The sequence below is a fragment of the Platichthys flesus genome, chromosome 15 (assembly GCF_949316205.1).
Source record: "Platichthys flesus chromosome 15, fPlaFle2.1, whole genome shotgun sequence".
NCBI lineage: Eukaryota > Metazoa > Chordata > Actinopteri > Pleuronectiformes > Pleuronectidae > Platichthys > Platichthys flesus.
In genome coordinates this window covers 13,578,224-13,595,917 of record NC_084959.1, presented here as the reverse complement: position 1 = coordinate 13,595,917, position 17,694 = coordinate 13,578,224, and the positions used below count along the sequence as shown (strand labels likewise).

At 41.2% G+C, this 17,694-nt stretch overlaps 2 protein-coding genes across 4 annotated transcripts; both read right to left on the bottom strand.

Annotated features, from left to right (window-relative positions):
- Positions 1–21: 21 nt before the first annotated feature.
- Positions 22–6,330, bottom strand: vps51 (VPS51 subunit of GARP complex). The gene is made up of 11 exons (XM_062406103.1): positions 5,881–6,330; positions 5,162–5,291; positions 4,728–4,874; positions 4,420–4,639; positions 3,129–4,044; positions 2,705–2,920; positions 2,491–2,574; positions 2,246–2,380; positions 2,019–2,140; positions 1,316–1,403; positions 22–1,207 (listed from the first exon to the last, which is right to left on the bottom strand). The coding sequence occupies exons 1-11, from the start codon at positions 6,061–6,063 to the stop codon at positions 947–949; spliced, it is 2,502 nt and encodes an 833-aa protein (XP_062262087.1). The 5' UTR covers positions 6,064–6,330; the 3' UTR covers positions 22–946.
- Positions 6,331–7,725: 1,395 nt separating this feature from the next.
- Positions 7,726–17,359, bottom strand: frmd8 (FERM domain containing 8). Of its 3 annotated transcripts, none has more exons than XM_062406109.1 (11): positions 16,977–17,359; positions 15,677–15,774; positions 15,415–15,582; positions 14,989–15,090; positions 13,992–14,050; positions 13,353–13,519; positions 11,725–11,940; positions 11,504–11,627; positions 11,223–11,372; positions 10,269–10,497; positions 7,726–10,136 (listed from the first exon to the last, which is right to left on the bottom strand). In XM_062406109.1, exons 2-11 carry the CDS (start codon positions 15,765–15,767, stop codon positions 10,018–10,020), a joined length of 1,425 nt encoding a protein of 474 aa, XP_062262093.1. In that variant the 5' UTR covers positions 15,768–15,774; positions 16,977–17,359; the 3' UTR covers positions 7,726–10,017. The 3 variants fall into 3 exon arrangements, with proteins under 3 accessions (XP_062262093.1, XP_062262094.1, XP_062262092.1); XM_062406110.1 differs by having other exon boundaries at positions 15,677–15,769; XM_062406108.1 differs by having other exon boundaries at positions 16,981–17,359.
- Positions 17,360–17,694: the final 335 nt, after the last annotated feature.

The window sequence follows — 17,694 nt, the reverse complement described above, 5'->3', positions numbered from 1 at the left end:
AGAGGAACCACACACTTTGACTCATTCATTCATACACTTTTATTGTGGACACACTTTAAACCAGGTGTTTGTCTGTGTAAGACATGCACAGAAAAGATGGAACCAGCCTGAAGGCAAGACGAGTCTTCTGTAGATGCTTTAGTGTAAGACATAAACGGCATAATCAGATGACATTCACACTGCAAGTTATTCAGCAAAAAGACACTGAGGAGAATATATTAACACATAACAGTTCCACCAGACACAACTGTCTTTATCATTCATATTCTGTTCTTATTTCCTTCAATGGGAACATGGGCTTCCCCTTTAATGTCTAATAAATGACAACTTTTACATTAAAGGACCGATATTTTACACCTTTCTGGGATTTAATTTTATGTATTGGTACGCTTAAGATGATATATCAGTGGTTTACAAAACTCCTCTCTTCTGCCTCTCCCTGGAGCCGCAGACAGGACAGGCTGGTTTCACCTGCCTCTTGAGTCCCTCCAATTGGGTGGGTGGGGCTGAGAGACGAGCGCGAATCCCGAATGACATCACACGGGGGAGGAAGCATGAAACAAGACTTTTCGATAACATTTTTCTTTGAATGGACTGAGTGAAAAAGTCTGCGAAGTGACTGTTTAAATACTTTGAGGGTCTCTACTGACCCCCTTCAAGTCATTACGGATAGTAAAAGCCCAGAAAATGTATTTTTCTCAATATGGGCCCTTTAACCAATGTACTAGAAGCTTGTCATGCCTGGAATGCAATGTAGATTTGTCCCAAACTGTCAGTCAGTGTCAGTGTATATGCCTCAAACACAAGATGATTAGCTACAGTAGAATTTAAACAGATTCCCAAAAAGCAATTTTATGAATCTGATCAATAAATTTGACATTCTGTGAGATTGCAAATATAATATTTCAATTAAATACAGTTTTCTGGCTAAGTTGCGCTTTGACCCTCAACCTCGTTCACAGATGACTTCGATCACACTCTGCTCCATCGGGGCGGGATCCAGGCAGCGGTGAGCGGAGCTGCCCACTATCTCATCAAGCAGGAAGTGCACCAGGTTCTCGTCGGAGACAAAGCGCCACAAGTACATTTGCAGGTAGTGGCAGTCGACTTGGATCTGCTGCAGCCCGTAGCGGCCAAACGTGCGCAGGCGGACGCACTCCAGGAACGTCTTTAAACTGATTTTGATGATTCCCGTCATCACAGAGACCTGAGGGGGTGGAGGGGCGTGTTAACAGGGATGTTTTCAGATGAAGGGTAAGTTAAGATTCAACAGCATTGAATAAGATTCATCAGCATAACAAACATCTGCGCTCACCTTGTTGAACTCCACTGAACTGAAGATGTCGATCCTCTCAGAAAACAGCTTGTGGATGTTGCTCAGCAGATTGGTATCCATAGGAGCGCTGCAGGCGCACAAAAGATAAATCACTCAAGTAAATCACAATAAAACCAATAATGTTTCTCTTATGTTAAGCGATTGCTCACTATTAATTGCCGGGCCTGCAATGAAAATTAAGGAGGTACTACAAATTGGAAGCATGTGAACGCAAGTCATGAAAGAAATGGTGATACACAAAGATAAAGGAAAGAAGCTACAACTGACTTTGGACTTAAAGGTAGGTTGGGTAAGTCTTTTCTGAAATACTTGATTTCTTATTTGCTGAAATCCTCTTCACATCACGATAGCCATCAATTAATAAAGTTGTCTGAATAAATAAGTATAAACACGACCAATTCAGGCCGAATGAAATGATCTAGGTCTCAGATTTTGGCAGGAGCTCGAAAGCTGTGCCTCAGACTTACACGCAGTTTCTTGCAACTTAAATTATGCATCTTACGAGCCAAAGTTAGCCACATGCCAGTGGAACACACACCAGCAAGATTGCAGGACTTTATCATTCTATCACAAAGAGTTTGATAAGTTGTTAGTACTGAATATGAGTGTTGTGAATAACCAAAACCAGACCAAAGCTGCTGGAGGACTTCTCTCTGTCTCAGTCTGTTTGTAGCTTATGTACCTTGGAGTGTAGCTGGCCGCATAGCGCGCTTGCTGCCTGGAGTTGCTGTAAACAGAGAAAGTCCTTTTGCTGGAGTCGCTGCTGTGTGCCTTCCTCACACCTTCCTCGTATAAAAGCCCGACCTACAAAATAGCATAACAAGGGTTGTAAGACAGCTGGCTTGTGCACGCTGATGAGAGCATAACGACAGGACTGGAAGACATGTTGTTCAGTATGCACAGTTTTACCTGCACGTCAATTGAGGTGGTGTCCTCCACTACTCTCTTCATCACAGCGCGGACATTTCTAGGCTCGATGGTGTTCACCCAATCTCGTGTTTCAACACTCTTTCTTAGCATCTGGGAGATAATCAGGCCCTGAACCTGCACAGACAAATGACAAAATTCACAATACACACATGGGTGGGAATATTTGGAGTATTTTCCTGCACTGATATGATGCGTTGTCCCTCAGTGAACTGGTAAGAACTGACCTTGACATAATGGTTCAGTAGCTTCTGTGCTGCCTCCCTGGCTTCTCCACATAAAGTTGTGACCTGTGTTACAGGACTGTGATGCTGTGAAAGTACAAAACACCTACAGGTTATTTATTTTTTTAGAAGTGGGCTACTTTAATTTGAAGAATTGTTTTGAAAATGCATAAAACGGATTATATGCTGCATTTGTAAAGCAAGCGTTTCCATTTGCCTGCACGAGGAACTGTTCGTCTGTGAGCGTGAGGATGTAGGAGATGGTCGAGGTTTCATAGTCCAAGCAGAGGCGAGACAGCAGCAGCAGGAGGGCCGGAGGAGTCGAACCTCCTTTGTCTCCTGCGCTCTCACAGAACTGGCGAGATGACTGGCAAATAAACTTTATAAAGTTCACCACCAGGCTCTCACGTACACCACGACTACAGAATTCACCCTGTGCGGAGAAGACAAAACAAAAAAGAGGGTTCAAATTGTACAGGATGGAAGAAATTAAACCATTAATTCATCCCAATACCAGTATTCAGTCATTTTATCAATCCCTGTTTTCATTGGTAGTCTTAGCTACTACTTGAATTTAAGCTCATATAGGACAAAGGGTAATATGTTAAATTTATCTGCTGAAAAATAGCAAAACCATTCACCTTGAAGTAAGGCTTGTTGGAGAACGCAATGTCCTTCGCTGTGAAGAGATGCACTGATGCCAGCACTGATTTAATCTGATTGAGAATAGAGGCTGAGAGGGAGGAGAGCAGCTCCGGCAGGCTGTTTGGAGCATCTCTACCTGATGCCGGCCCCCCATGATGAGCTCCGCCTCCAGTCACTGAAGCGCTAGCCACAGAGAGGCGCGGTGTTGCCAAAGCCTGCCTCACATCTGTCAAGCTGTCCAGGTAGAAGCTCTGCAGGGCGGAGAGGTACTGCTTGACCCGCTCTGTCGCCGCCCGAATCACAATCTCAGTCCCCTTGTTTGGCACGGTAGAGCCCGGCAGCAGTTTGGACACAGCCTGAAGTCTGCGGTGGAAGCGGTCAAGTGCACGGACCAGGAGGGAGTTATCTCCAACTCCTTTCTCCTCTTGTATCCTCCGCTCTACAAGTGAGAAATACCGAGCTGCCAGGTCATCCACAAAGGCACTCAGCTTGCCGTTTGCCATCTGGGGGATATTTTTAGATGCTAGCTCTCCTGTCTGAGCGTGGTTGACAAACAGTTCTTGATACGATGTAATTAACAAACATAAGCTGCTGACAAATTCATTGCAGCCTCTGTCAATGAATTCCAGGATGTCAGTGTTTGAGGTGGGAGAAGATAGAGCTCTGGTTTTAGGTGACTTATCATCTGGAGATCCGACCACTGAAGTCGATGGTGACCAGCGCACTGAAGCATCTTTTACAGCTGAGGGAGAGGAGTATGGTCTTATCTCTGCTTCCAGGCCCTGAAGGTCCGACTCGAGTCGAGATCGTGCATGGCTCAGGAATTTATCACAAAGCTCCTCAGCTGGCTCGTCCAACTGTAGCAGCAGCTCCACACACTGGGATAAATCTTTGGCGCTTGATCCACCGTCCCTATGTGCACAGATAAACAGGAAGAAATATATGATCTACAGGAATTTAAATCTGTTGGTAACAAAAATAGCTGTACCATTGTAGCTTAGTACAAGCTGTACACATGTTCACATATGGAATCGTTTCAGAGAAAAATATGATCTTATGACCGAATATAAATATTATTGTGATCAAATCTGAGTAAAATTATGCCAAAAGTCCAAAAGAACAAAATTAATATAATAGATAATATATTCATATAATACAATCTACATTTCTGTGCATTCATAAACCTGCATGCACTCATATTAGTCCCATCCTTTTCTAGCAGCAAAAATTATACATGCTTCCTCACAGTGGCATCCCTCATATTAACATAGATTAAGAAATTCCCACCTGAACTTCTGTCGAAGCTCCTGCGCCAGCTTGTCCATGATGGCGTGACAGTCATCCTGAATCCCCTTGAAGGAGGGCAGGTGGCTGTACTGATGCAGCACACAGCGGGCCCTGCGGTGGGAGCTCACTGCCTGAGCATAGGCCTGCAGCTCCAGACACTTGTTCAATCGAGCCGGCAGTTCAAACAGAAACTGCAGTTTCCTCAACAGAGTGTGAACCCCTGGAAAGAAATATGCCAAGATAAAGAAAATTGAAAATAACCAGTCCCATGGGTAAATTAACAAAATAAACTCCAGTGTGGGTCTCACCTGACAGTTTTGTAATCTGTGTGTGCTGGTCCTGTAGGGTACCACTGATAGAAGCACTGAACTCTGTGATTGCTGCCATGTTAGCAGAGAGACAGTCCATTTCATCTTCCATCTTTTTGAAGTCATTCTTCATCTTTCTTATGGTATCTGGATACAGGGAGGGGTTGCTCAACAATCTTGGTTCTCACAATTTAACCAAACTTGACAACAAAAGTAAAGCAAAGTTCCCACTACACGACTTTCACAGTCTTCAGATAACTAGGGCAGTTCAGCCTACTTGACTTGCCGTCTTGTGATTGGGAGAATTGCAGTCGTTGTGAGTTTAAACTACATGACTTGCTGGCGACGGGGGTTCACAAACTCTGAGGTTTTTCTCTGCGACTTGCAAATCGCCCTGAAACTCATTTAGCATGAAAAAGGTGATGTTCACTCACCTGTAGCAGATATAAACTTGTTGTAGTTTTCATACACCAGCGTCTGCATGTCACTGTCCAAAGAGCGTATCTGCTTCACCATGCAAGTCTCCTGGTCCATCAGCTCGGCAAGAGAGCACTCTCTCCTGAGCTGCGTTTGGAGAGAAGACATGGAACGGTCACAGTCACTCATAAAACGAATAGATGCATATTTTATAAAAAAGAAGTAAAGCAACACACTTTATTAAGTACATCATTGTTTTTCATTAAACAATTATTCTTAAAACTGCTTTAAAGAAAAATGGGTCGAATTAGAGACTGCCAGTAAATGGGTATACTTTATTATGAAATAAGTCCCATGAAATAAATCAATGTAGCCTTTTGAAAAACATAATTTTGAAACAAGTAATTGTATTTATTTAAGTAAATGGATATAGTTATATATTTATATCATGCTATATTTATGCATTCATTGGCATATCTTTTATTTCAGGGTTTATTTCATAGCCATATTTATTTGTTGAATGTTGACTCATACGGCACTCCATAATAAAGTACACCACGCACAGCAAATGGTATATAGAGTCGTGCATTGATCCGTAGCAGAGACTCTGTGGGAGTCTTATAGAAAACAGGCTTCATCTTGTTTAACAACATTGAATGGGTTGACAGTGCTGTGCAGTTTAACACGACACCGGTACCGTCAACAGCTGTAACCTCACACAGCAGAGGTCTCTCACCTTGTTCAGGTAGTGCTCGGGGTCAAAATGAGGCCCGTTGATGTCGCAGGGATCCAGGGACTCCATCTCCTCCTCGGCCTTTCCCTCCTGGTTCAGCCCGTAGTAGAGCTTCAGCATGCCGTGCACCCTGCGCCTCCTGTCGGGGCCACCGTCCTCCGAATCGGCCGCCGTGCCTTCGTCCATCGCGAGCTCCAGCGGCCAGCTGACAAAAACAATACAATCAATATGACGATAGACAGGTGCCAGACGTCCAGCAGCAGCTAACAGGAGGCCGCTAACAACCACCGTCTGCACACAGTCACTTCTTCTTCTTCTAAAAGCAGCTGAGACCCGTGTGGCTCCGCTTCCTCCTAATATTAACACGTTCTTTCTGAATAATTCAATCAGAAAACGGCTTATTTCTCCAGAAGCCCCATCGGCTGCCTGGAGAACCTGTCTGCTTCCGGGTATGAAGCCTATCCTGTGATACGTCGTCAGGGTGCAGTCACGTGACTACAATTGGCTGACGTGGGGGAATGTTGTAGTTCTTCTCTCCAGGCGGAGGGAAGGGGAACTACAACTGCGGAATCAATCATAGTCGTAAATTTGTAATCCTTATTAATGGAGAAAATACTACATTTATGGGTCTCTCTGCCAGTTCTTTCACCATTGACACTGTTTAATACATTAACAATTCCTTTGATATGTGACCACTGACCGTCACCCGTTCCTTTGACGAAGGCTCCCATTGACTTCCATTAAAACATTTCCCGCAAGAGATGAGAATGCTTCCAAATTAATAATGGAGGGGATCAACATTTAGTGAGTTAAAAAAAGATATGGTAATTTGAGTTGACATTTTATTTCAACTGTATTGCATCAACTGCATTCACAACACCCCACTGACATGTATCGATTACAAAGAAACACATCTCATACATAGTACATTTGTAACTAAAAACAAACTGAACAAAAAAAGTATTTACTTTACTAATATTGGTTTGTTTTTAATTTGTTTGCAGACTCCTATGGTTACATTTTATTCTAATGTAATTAATCAGTAAAAACAATAAATTGTAATCTATTATGTATGTGAATTTGGAATAGTGTAATATGCTCAAATGTTCAACTTAGGGAGAAACATTTCTGAAATATTTACAGAAGGGTGATCAAGAGGAGACAATTAAAGCTCGAAAGACAAGGAAACAGAAGCTGAAGAGCAACAGGCGCCATCTACAGGGAGCACAGTTTTCATTTTATTAAAAATGTCAAAAGTCTATGAAGCATCAGGGAAATACAGTAACAGTGGAATATAGCTTTGGGATTTAGGTCAGGGATTTGAAAATTATTTGAATTAAGAGTTAAAGTCAAAACTATTTCCTCAGGAGTTATCCCAAAACAACTGTCCACATGTAAATCAACAGTGTTATATAACTCTTACATCCCTGCAGTTTATATTACAATGAAATTAAACACTATAATACTTTCAAAGCCTATTAAATGTATCTAGTGCAAATTATAGAGGTCAGTCAAATCAGGTTGCTCATTATAGTCATTTTGTGGTAAAAGTATTGATGTCGAATATAACATCATAAAATTGAATTCAAATGAAACTAGCATACGCACTCACACTCATTCACACTGCAAACCTTAGTGGTCAATGCAGATTTTTTTTGTATGTAGCTGTTCACAGTATCTTTAAAATGTGGCTAGTATCACTCCAATGTGAACTGTCATGGCCCTGATGTGATCCGCATTTACAGAACAAGATGTCACATGCAGCACCCGAGCCCGCTGTGTGAACTTAGTGTTATGTGTAGGCAGTGAAGTAGTAAACACATCTTCACAGATATTCTGAGAAACGGCCACTTTGCATCTGTTTATTAACAAAAAGAAAGAAAAAAAACCGACATATTTTAATGAAGGAACCACCATTCACTGTTCAACAGCAGCCCAGCGTAGTTAACCAATATATCAATACACTCAGCTAGGAAAGGTGAAATGCATCATCTACTTGGAAATATGGGAAATATATTACAAACACAAATTATTTTAAACCACAACAACATTAGGATTTATGGTTTCCAAGCACCAAAAACACTATTATTGAGATTCCAACTAAGTACAAACAAAAAGGCACTTTATGTTTCTGCTCAAAGAAGATAACGCTTGAAATGACCTATTTCTTCATTCTAGTGTACAAACACTGACCAGTATATGAAAAACAAAGTAAAAATATTCGCTCATAAAAGCTAACAAGCGATACAAAACAATCGGCAGATGTAAAAGACTTTAAAAACAGTGTATTAGTATTAATAGTGCAGTATCACATGTGTAGTCTTTCGGAATGCCTATTCTACAATGTGACATGCATAGTGTACGTGAGCAACAATATATTGGTCTGCTGTGGTTAGGGTACCGACGTCATCGGATGTGAAAGTCAATAGCGTAGAGATGTAAGCACAATCTGCAATTTGCAAGCTAAGGAGAATCAGGGAGAAGACACAAGGCCACCACATCTGAAATGAGGACATATTGCATTGTTATAAAGATGAATAACTCCTGTAATGTCCATTACTGAGGTGACACAGTTTGTTAAATGAACGGAAGAGAAAGAAACTGCCCAAATCAGGGTCAGAATGGAGTTCAGGCGTACTCCTGGAGGGACTGTGATCTGCCTCTGGAGTGTTTAGGTAGCAGACTGTTGTTGCAGCATGTTCGATGGCTATGGTTTGGTGTACAGACGGAGATCTTAACGGCAAGCTTGTCTATACCATGAGCACTGAGAGGACCGCCGCTGTCCAATTAAAGCCACATATCTCAAAAATAGATTTTCAATTCCAATTGAAGCACTAATTGTTCTTTATGAGTTGAGATTACCCTTCGTTTTGCAAACACAATTCTAATTGTGTTTGCAGGGATAGTGGTTAGATGGATAACCAAAACTTAGACATTGAAGTTGCAGTTTGATTGGAAGTTTTTTTTTTATTTTAGCTTCTCTTATTAGAGAAGTTGCACAACTTTGACATTGCATAAGTTTTACTTTGCTTATCAGGTCCGACCAAGCAAGTGAGTCAAGTCTTGACTGGTAGACGGGTGTCACTTCCACTAGGTAATTCGTTCCTAGATTGGTAAGATTTCTAGTTTGTTGTACCATAGTTACCATACACCATTGTTTTACTTTAGCTCTCCAATGAGCACTTTGATACTGTCAACATGCAATTTTTGTTTGTACAATCCGATAATGTGAAATATCCTGTTACTTTACATGTTTAGAACAACATCACATAATTCTGCTTTTACAAATGAAAATTAATTTAGCTTCTTCTTTTTTTCTAAGAAAGCCAGCAGCAAGTCTCAGCAAATTGTGTCAAAATCTCAAATATGTGTACTTACAAGATACTTCCACAGCAAATCCAATGTGCTCCCATGTGGACTTTTTGTGATCTGTGACACCAAACGTTTCTACCAGCACTTTTTACAAGTGGTTTCATCCTTTCATGAGAACAAGGCACTGGCAGTTTAAAGAAGCGAAGAGGTGGGGAACACGCCCTCGGATCGGCCCCTGAAAGTGTTTGTCATGCTGACTGTAAAGAGCTTTTGCCAACTCATACAGCTCTGAGGAGGATGCTTTAATGTTATAAGGGGATGTATTGCAATGTTCAATCCCATAGAAGAGTTAAAGTAGGAGGTAACGCAGTGGTTATACTCATTTGAGGTTAAACATGTTTGAATAACACCAGTAAAAACATCTCCAGAGTACTGCAAAAGGTGGAAAAGGTCACAAGATATCATACAGTCATCATCTGAGGATTTCCCTTAGCCATGTCCCAGACTAATGAAGGAGGTCTCTCATATAGTGATCAGAGAATAGTTATATTATGTAAGGCCATCTCATGAATAGCCACTTCAGTTTTACCTCAGAAGCATAGCTGTTAATAAATCTTTTTTTTTTGCTTTTCACATTGCTGTACTCTCTTGATATACAAAATGTCCAAAGATAAATATTGTCACACACTCTTAAATCCCTCACTTGGTCCTCTGCATATTCATATATTATCGGTTAGATGTCTGGAGTGCGTATCAAGTCTTTTCTTTAAATCTCAGTGTAAAATGTTCACGTTTGGTCTTTGGGACGAACAGGGCAGACCAGTGAGTTTAACCCTGCTCCAGACTCTCTGTCACTTGCACAGCGGAGTATGTGGCTGTGGAGTATGACGACTGTCGGGTGAAGAAGGACGCAGCTCTTTTTGGCTTCAAGCGTTTGATTTCCTTTCCTGAAAGACAAAGAAGGACAAATATTGAAAAATTCCTCCAGCTGAAGTTACCACAGGAGAGTGTCCTGGTTTAGAAGTAGCTCACGTTAGAGAGATTACGTTAGGATTACTAAATGCAACCATCAGACTCACCATTGTCCACATAACTGATAGTGTTGAGCGAATGGACCCGACTGCACACAACACTGCTTTGCCTGTGCAGCACCCCACGCCGCCCTCCACGTCCGTTCTTGTTGCTGCCATCTTGTCCGGCTGGCTGCTGAGACAGACCCACCTCGCCATCCATGTCGACTGCAGCTGCACCCTCAGACGCAGACTTCAGCTCCAAACAGAACTCGATGAAGCCGCTCATTAGCTCTGCCTGGTTCCAGACAAAAAAAAAATCATTAAGTCTGATTCTAAGAGGTAGAGGCAATAACCAGCTGCACTTGACCTTTTGATGGTCTGTTAGTGAGCCACAGGCATAAAACTTACATTGTGAGCCTCGGATTAGAGTGTGATTATTTATGACTGCCTCTGTCATTATGTAACTGCTCTTTAGCATCTGTTGGCTGAGACTTTTTCAACATAACAGTCTTTTTCAACATAACACTCATCGACCAGGGATTATACAGAACAAAGTAGAGCAAATTGCTTTTTTGGTTTCAATCCAACCTTAAGTGGTATGCTTCTCTAAGAACAAATGGGCTCAGCAGCTACACCTCATCCTCAAAGTTTCAAAAACACCAGGTGTAGGGGACTCTCCAGAGATCGCTGAGTACTCTCTGTATGTGTTGAAAACATTTGAAGTGAGGCACACATAAGAGGACTGCATCTAGTACCCTTCCCGGCAGCAAGACGACTAATATTGATGTTCTAAATACGGAGGAGAAGGTGGATGTGTCTATCAGGTCGGGAGGAGTGTGAACCAAAAAAAGAAAAAACAACTCAAACACATAAATGTGCATATGTTAAATAAAATCATTTATAGGGATAGAACAATTTCCGGTTTCATGGTACGACGTGGTTAAATTCCAGTTTGTTGTACCGTTTCAATCTTATCATATCAGATGATTTCTGAATTTCCTTTCACTACCACTGTCTTACTTGTTTTGAGTAGATCTTTAGCAGTTTGTTGACAGGAGTTCCGTCTTCCTCTCCATCAAACTCCAGCCACAGAATGTGCGAGTCCCCCTCCTCCTCGGGGTAGCTGTGGTCCCAGGAGAGCTCGACGAAACGCAGGCCGAGGAGAACATGCTACAAGAAAGCATGGCCGAGGGGAAATATAAGCATTGGTTTCATGAGGAGAAATGAGAAACGCTTTCCACATTTCTGCAGTGTGCACGATGTTTTACAGAGCTGTTCACAAAGAAAACTTCAGTGCTCACCTTCTCTTTGACATCCATCACATAGACCCCCTCCAGGCAAATCCCAACATTGACAGCTTTGCGTTTTCCCCTTTGGAGGATCCCTTGCCCTGGTTTGTCAATCTCACCAAAGAAGAAACCACACCTGTTGCAGATTGAAAAATTAGCACATATTCATCATTGCCTTTTGAGTTTTATAACCTGTAGACAGAGCATCAATGGCTCATTACCAAAGCTCTTACCCATAATAAGGCAGTGTGTGACATGTGTTGAGGTACTGGTGTAGGAGCTGTGTGGGCTCAGGAGGGATTGCAGCAGATGTGTGGATCTTTCTGTACTCCTCCAGCAGTTTTTGCTCCAGCCCTGCCAGACGACTCGACTTCCCTCTCAGAGTGGAGAGTAAACCACCGCTCCCCAAGGTGACATGTGCAGGCACATAAGAGGTCAGCTTCTTCTCTCTGTGGAAAGTGGAGAAGTTTATATTACAAATATAGTGCTATCGAAATCAGGTCGCAATATTATATTTAATCAATAATTAATATGCCTTCACTTCCTGCTTAATGCCATGTTGTGATTTGCTTCTGTCACATCCTTATGATAAACAGGATGTAGAAACAACCTACTACATTCAATGCACCACTCAGTCTTGTGACAGGGGGACTCTGCATTCCAATACCTTTCTCCTTTAATTGTCTGATTTCGTCTTTAACAAGCATCGCAAATCTCAAATGCTACAGATTCTTTCCTCTCCTGAATCACCATGTTCACATATATTAATTAATAAACATGAAATACATGCATATTTTAATTTCATGTTCATTTCACTTAAATGTTCAGTTTTTTTGTGTTTAAAGAGGAGGCTCACAACCAAACGCAAGTCTCACATAGAGTAAACTGCTTTCCTCAATTACTACCATTCACATGCTGATGTATGAATTTCCTAAAGTGGAAAGGATTCTGTTCTTCAGCGCAATAAAGACATCAAATAGTAGTGTTTTCTCTCATGTCCACTATTTAAATATGATCGATTTACATGTGTAAATGACAGTATGTGTAAAAGTCATAATCTTTGGCCTTTAGGATAAAGCCCTAATGTTTCTTCACAAATAAACACTGACAAAAACTACGAGGTTTGATGTTAAAATCTTGCAAACATACAAGAGACTTCCTCAAAAATATTTGTTCACTTATCTGTTACTAACAGCCGGCAGTCTGCGACGTGTGTTGCAAGTACCTGAAATAAGAACAGTGACTACACTACTTTAAAACTTCTCTATTATATGAATAGCACTTTATGAGACTTGTCAAGTACTTTCTGAGTAGTTCTGAATCAAGTCTCAAAAGGCTTTCAAGAAAAACAAGAAACAATGATCATCCCACTCCAATCAAAACTGTTGACCTCTTGATATTCATCAGAGGTGTAATTATTTGCAATTTCATGAATGTTCATCAAACAACTTGTTGTTGATTGTGCTCAAAGCTGTGAAATCAACCAACTGCTTTTTATCCTTCAGTTAAGGGACAGGATTTTGGTGTGTTCTTTTTACAATGTCTTCAAATTATAAAATAGTATTCAAATAAGCAAATTATGGAGCCAAAGATCAAAAACATGTTAAATCTGGATAAAACTGGCAAGCTTTGAGGTGCTGGTAAGTACATTTTGTTATGTTTGGACAAACAGGTCATCCTTTATTTCAGTCTTTATTCAAAGCTAAGCTACTGTTAACTACGCATCATCTCTAGGCTGTAGCCTTACATCAAGTGGTAAAAAACGATTTGCTTAAGAGAAAACTACGAGTCAACACTTGGACCATCTATAGCAAACAATTCAGAATATGATCATATTTTTTAAACCCTCTTTCTGACTCACCTTACAGTAGCAGTAAATTGTTGGCCGTCTAGACCAGTTCCCTCTTCAATAGCAAGAGACAAGGCTCCAAGACTCATCCAGTGCTCTGGATCACAGGGGTATCGACCTGAGAGGATGTTGTTCCTGGCCTCTTCATACAGAAGTTTCAAGACTCCTTCATCATCAATCTGCTCAGGAGGGACACAATAACAAAACATTATCAAACTGTAACAGTATCAGGACAAGAAGCTCAGTTAGAGGGAGGCCGATATCTTTGAAAAGAAAATAAGCATTACTTATTTCTTTTATCTTAAAAAATTGAAATTGCTTTAATGATCTCGTCTGATTATTAAATGATTTGTTGTCATTTGCTGCCCCATCTAGAGCACCAAAGGTATTGTTGAGTACTGATGAAATATGATTATTATAAAACAGAAAAAAACATGTTTACCCTTCCGAAGCCGATGAAATGACAGTTGAAATTTACAAGAAAACCCATTATGATTACTGCACTCTAATGACTCTCAGACGATGACCAAATTTCTTTATTAAAGCCAACTAAACATGCTCTTATAAGAAAGTGATGAAAAACAGTGTCATCCTAATTTGCTCATATCTAAGGTTAATCAATATTCCCCAGAGTATAGGAGTTAGTTGTACCTGCAGCTCTTTAGATTTAGGATAAAACACATTCCGTCTGTATTGGAGATACGGCTCATCTGAGGAAAAGTAGAGAACAATGATGCATTATGGTTCTGTGCGTTTCCATATCATTCTCATGTGTGAAATTCTTTCTAAACACTCGGAGTGGAGGAGTATAGGAAAGGGGACACTGCAGTAGATGTGGGACCAACATCAAATCTAGTTCTCAAGCCCCCTCCAGCCCACTCTGCACTGTCTCACATTTCTGCACTGTGTGTGGGTGGTGTTCCTACCTACTCCACAAAAACACATAACAGCATTTAAATTATTATGCAACGCATTTGTGTTTTTTTTTTTGTTTGATTAGTGCTAAGCTGTCACTTTGTCACCAGTTCTTTGGTAACACTGGACAAAAAGCACACACAGTGGTGGTCTGATCCGCTTTGTCTAGCAAAGTAATGAGAAACAACAACAGACTTTCACATCCCCAATAGTCCACTGTGGGTGACAATTTGACAGTGCACTAAAGAAGATTTTCAGTTTGTAAAAAATAAAACTTAAATTCAGTCTTGTTCCATTTAATTTGCCATTAAGTTGTATTCTTGACCTCATTCATCAAATTGAATTTTTTCTTGATCAATACTATAGCGTTTACTGCATAACCTCTAGTAACACAGTAATCAAACTCCGACAATTGATATGTGTGATCATACATAATAATGCATTGAACATTTGTTGCATATCTAATAAAGCATTTGAGTATGAATTTGACTGCTACACATGTAATCATAGATTTCTAATGATTATTTTAATTTACAGTTAATCAGCTTACGTTTCCTCGATAAAGCAATTGTCAAAAATGGTTGCAAATGTCCATCATAAATTTCTAAAGCTTTTGCACATCCTTCCAGAATTAAAAGATATTGACTGACAACATCAGTTCTCTCATGTTTTGATTTGAGAAAACATTAAAGGTTAGTGCATTAAACAGAGCCACATGCTGACTATCTCTCACCTTGTGAAATGTCTTCCCTTGAGGCCTCAGTGAAGCGATACAGCAGGTCTTGCCACTGCCGACACAGCTTGTATGGTTGATGTCTCATTTTTAACTGCAGTTCTTAAGAGTATGGAAGAGATCAAATGTGATACACAGATACGGTATGCATGTTTCCCTGCTCTGACTCTAGTGTGATATTTATACCACTTTCCAGTCTCGAAGAGTGGTCAGAGAATTTTCGGGTACACAGTAAAGCAAGCCTCTATCATTTAGGCCCAGGCAAGTAGAGGCATATTCCTCCTGACATTCTGCCAAATTCTTAAATCATGTCACATTTTGTAACAAACATCCATATACATATCAACATTCTTATAACACCAGTGCATATAATTTGATCAGAAGAAGGGTTGAAGCAGTAGAGTGTCTGGGCGCTAAAGGTCTTACCGAGCAATGGAGAACATAACCAGAAGGCAAAAGCATCATGTGCAGCCTCAGGAACATTGAGGGCCTCATGAACACTTCGGCCCAGCTCTGTCACAGTGACACTGCCGAGCCCTTCTACAGTTAGGTGGACTGCACTGTCCCCAAACAGGTATACGAGCACATCTTGAGCTGTGTAAACAATCACAAATATATAAAATTAAAGTACTCCATGTTAGAAACAAGACAAAGAATTGATTGTTATATATTATTTGCTCCACCGTACCCCGGGAAAGTGTTGCAGAAGAAGCAACACTTCCTCTTTGCGAGTGATCATCTGATGAATCTGGAGGAAAGCTGCAGTCATCCCCTTCCATCTCTATTCTGAGACACAATGAGGAAATTCATAAAATGTCACAACACAATAACAACATCTTCTATAAAACTGCTTGAAAAAGCATCTGAGCCTGGACTTGAAATATAGTTCAGAGCTACATCAATATACAAGATGGGATACAACACAAAACTTCAGGAGTTCTACAGTTCTGGTTTGAATATCCGCTCGGCCAGAGTGTTTCTGTGTAGAGTTTGTTTTCGCCTCGTGTCTGCGTGGGATCTCTCCAAGGACATGCAGATTGGGCTATATTAATGGGAGACTTCTAATTCACTGTAGTTGTGTATGTGAGAGTGAACGGTTGTTTATCTCTGTTGGTTTATACACTGGTGACCTTTCCACAGTGTAGTTCTCCGCCTCTCGCCCATTTTTAGCTGGGATCGGCTCCAGCTCCCCCCCACACAATCCTCAAGAGGATACACATTATAGAAGATGGATGGAAATTATCTCTTCAAATCCAAGTTATCTGTGTTTACCTGGCCGAGTAGTGTCCAGCCAATAACATGTATGTGCTAACAAGCCTCATACTAACAGGGTTATATGTAATTATTTTGCTTTAGTGTCATATACTTTCAAAAGACCCTTGCCACAGAGAAGACTAGAAAGTTATCAGTTACACAGAGGGTTGGTGTTTTTCACTGACATAACCGACTTCATCCATTTCCTTTGGTCCTGATTCAGTCAACAAGTAATCAGGCTAATTTTGGTGTCACTCTGCACCAGCGCCACCATGTGACTGGAAAAACAACCAGTGCAATCAGAACATCCCAGTCGACCACTGTTGACCTCACCCTGTTGAACTGGTGGGATCGTTTGGCCCCAACACGTCACTGTGGTTTTATGTTATGTGAGTATCGACAGGGATGGCACCAGCAGCATGAGGCCTGAGCTGCTCTCATTTAACAGTATTGTCCTATACAAGTCCAAACAATGGCTGAGATACTCTGTGTTTCTGGATGCTAACTTCACTTTGTTAGCACTAGCTGAGTTAGCTTGAGGGCAGGGGAAGCGGCCGTGCTAGCTATTGACGCGATGACTTTACTTCGCTACTTTCAGACCTGGTGAAACATTTCAGTCAAACGCTGATACGTCCCCCGAGTGAGCTAACTTTGGGTTGTTCACCCACCGGGCTGACAAACACGCTGTTGTTAGCGGGTAATGGGACAAATGTCTCAGTCGTCCGTCCACCTACCTGCCTGCCACTTCCCGTCAATTTCCCTCCACTCACGGCTGCTTATCCCGGATACGGTCCAACCAGTAGTGTCCCCAGTGCAGCTCCAGACATTAGCCACTGACTGGGACCTCCCCGTTAGCCAGCTGGCTGCAACTAGCTTTCCGGGCAGCTGAGCGGGCGACGCACGAACGAGTCTGTTGTTGTGAGCGGTTCTTCAATGGGTGTGACAGTCACCGTGGAGGGTTGAGAACTCCTCCAATACCGAAGCTGCTGTAAACTGATCCAAGGGCGAGGGCGTCAATGGTGGGTTTCAAGAAGACGTTCAATGACAACGTGTCAACTTGTTAACGACTTTACACGGAACCGGTTCGAAAAGATTCGATCCCCGAGAATCAGTCGAGACGTCCGGAGAGCGCGCTGACGTAGCACCACGTGATCAGAACGTCTTCCCACGCAGGCATTAAATTAGTGTGTTCATCTGCTGCCCAGGCTTTACTTTGTATAAAATACTTTATATAATATTAATATATAGTTTAATCGGTTTCTCTGCTGCATAGACTTTACTCTATATAAAATACGATATATATATAATATTTATATCTAGCTTAATGTGTTGAAATATTCTACATATATCATTTTTATCTTAAGATGGATTTTTTTATCTGCTGCATAGACTTTACTGTACATACAAGATATAATATTTATATTGAGATATGTTTCATAGACACAAAATGCC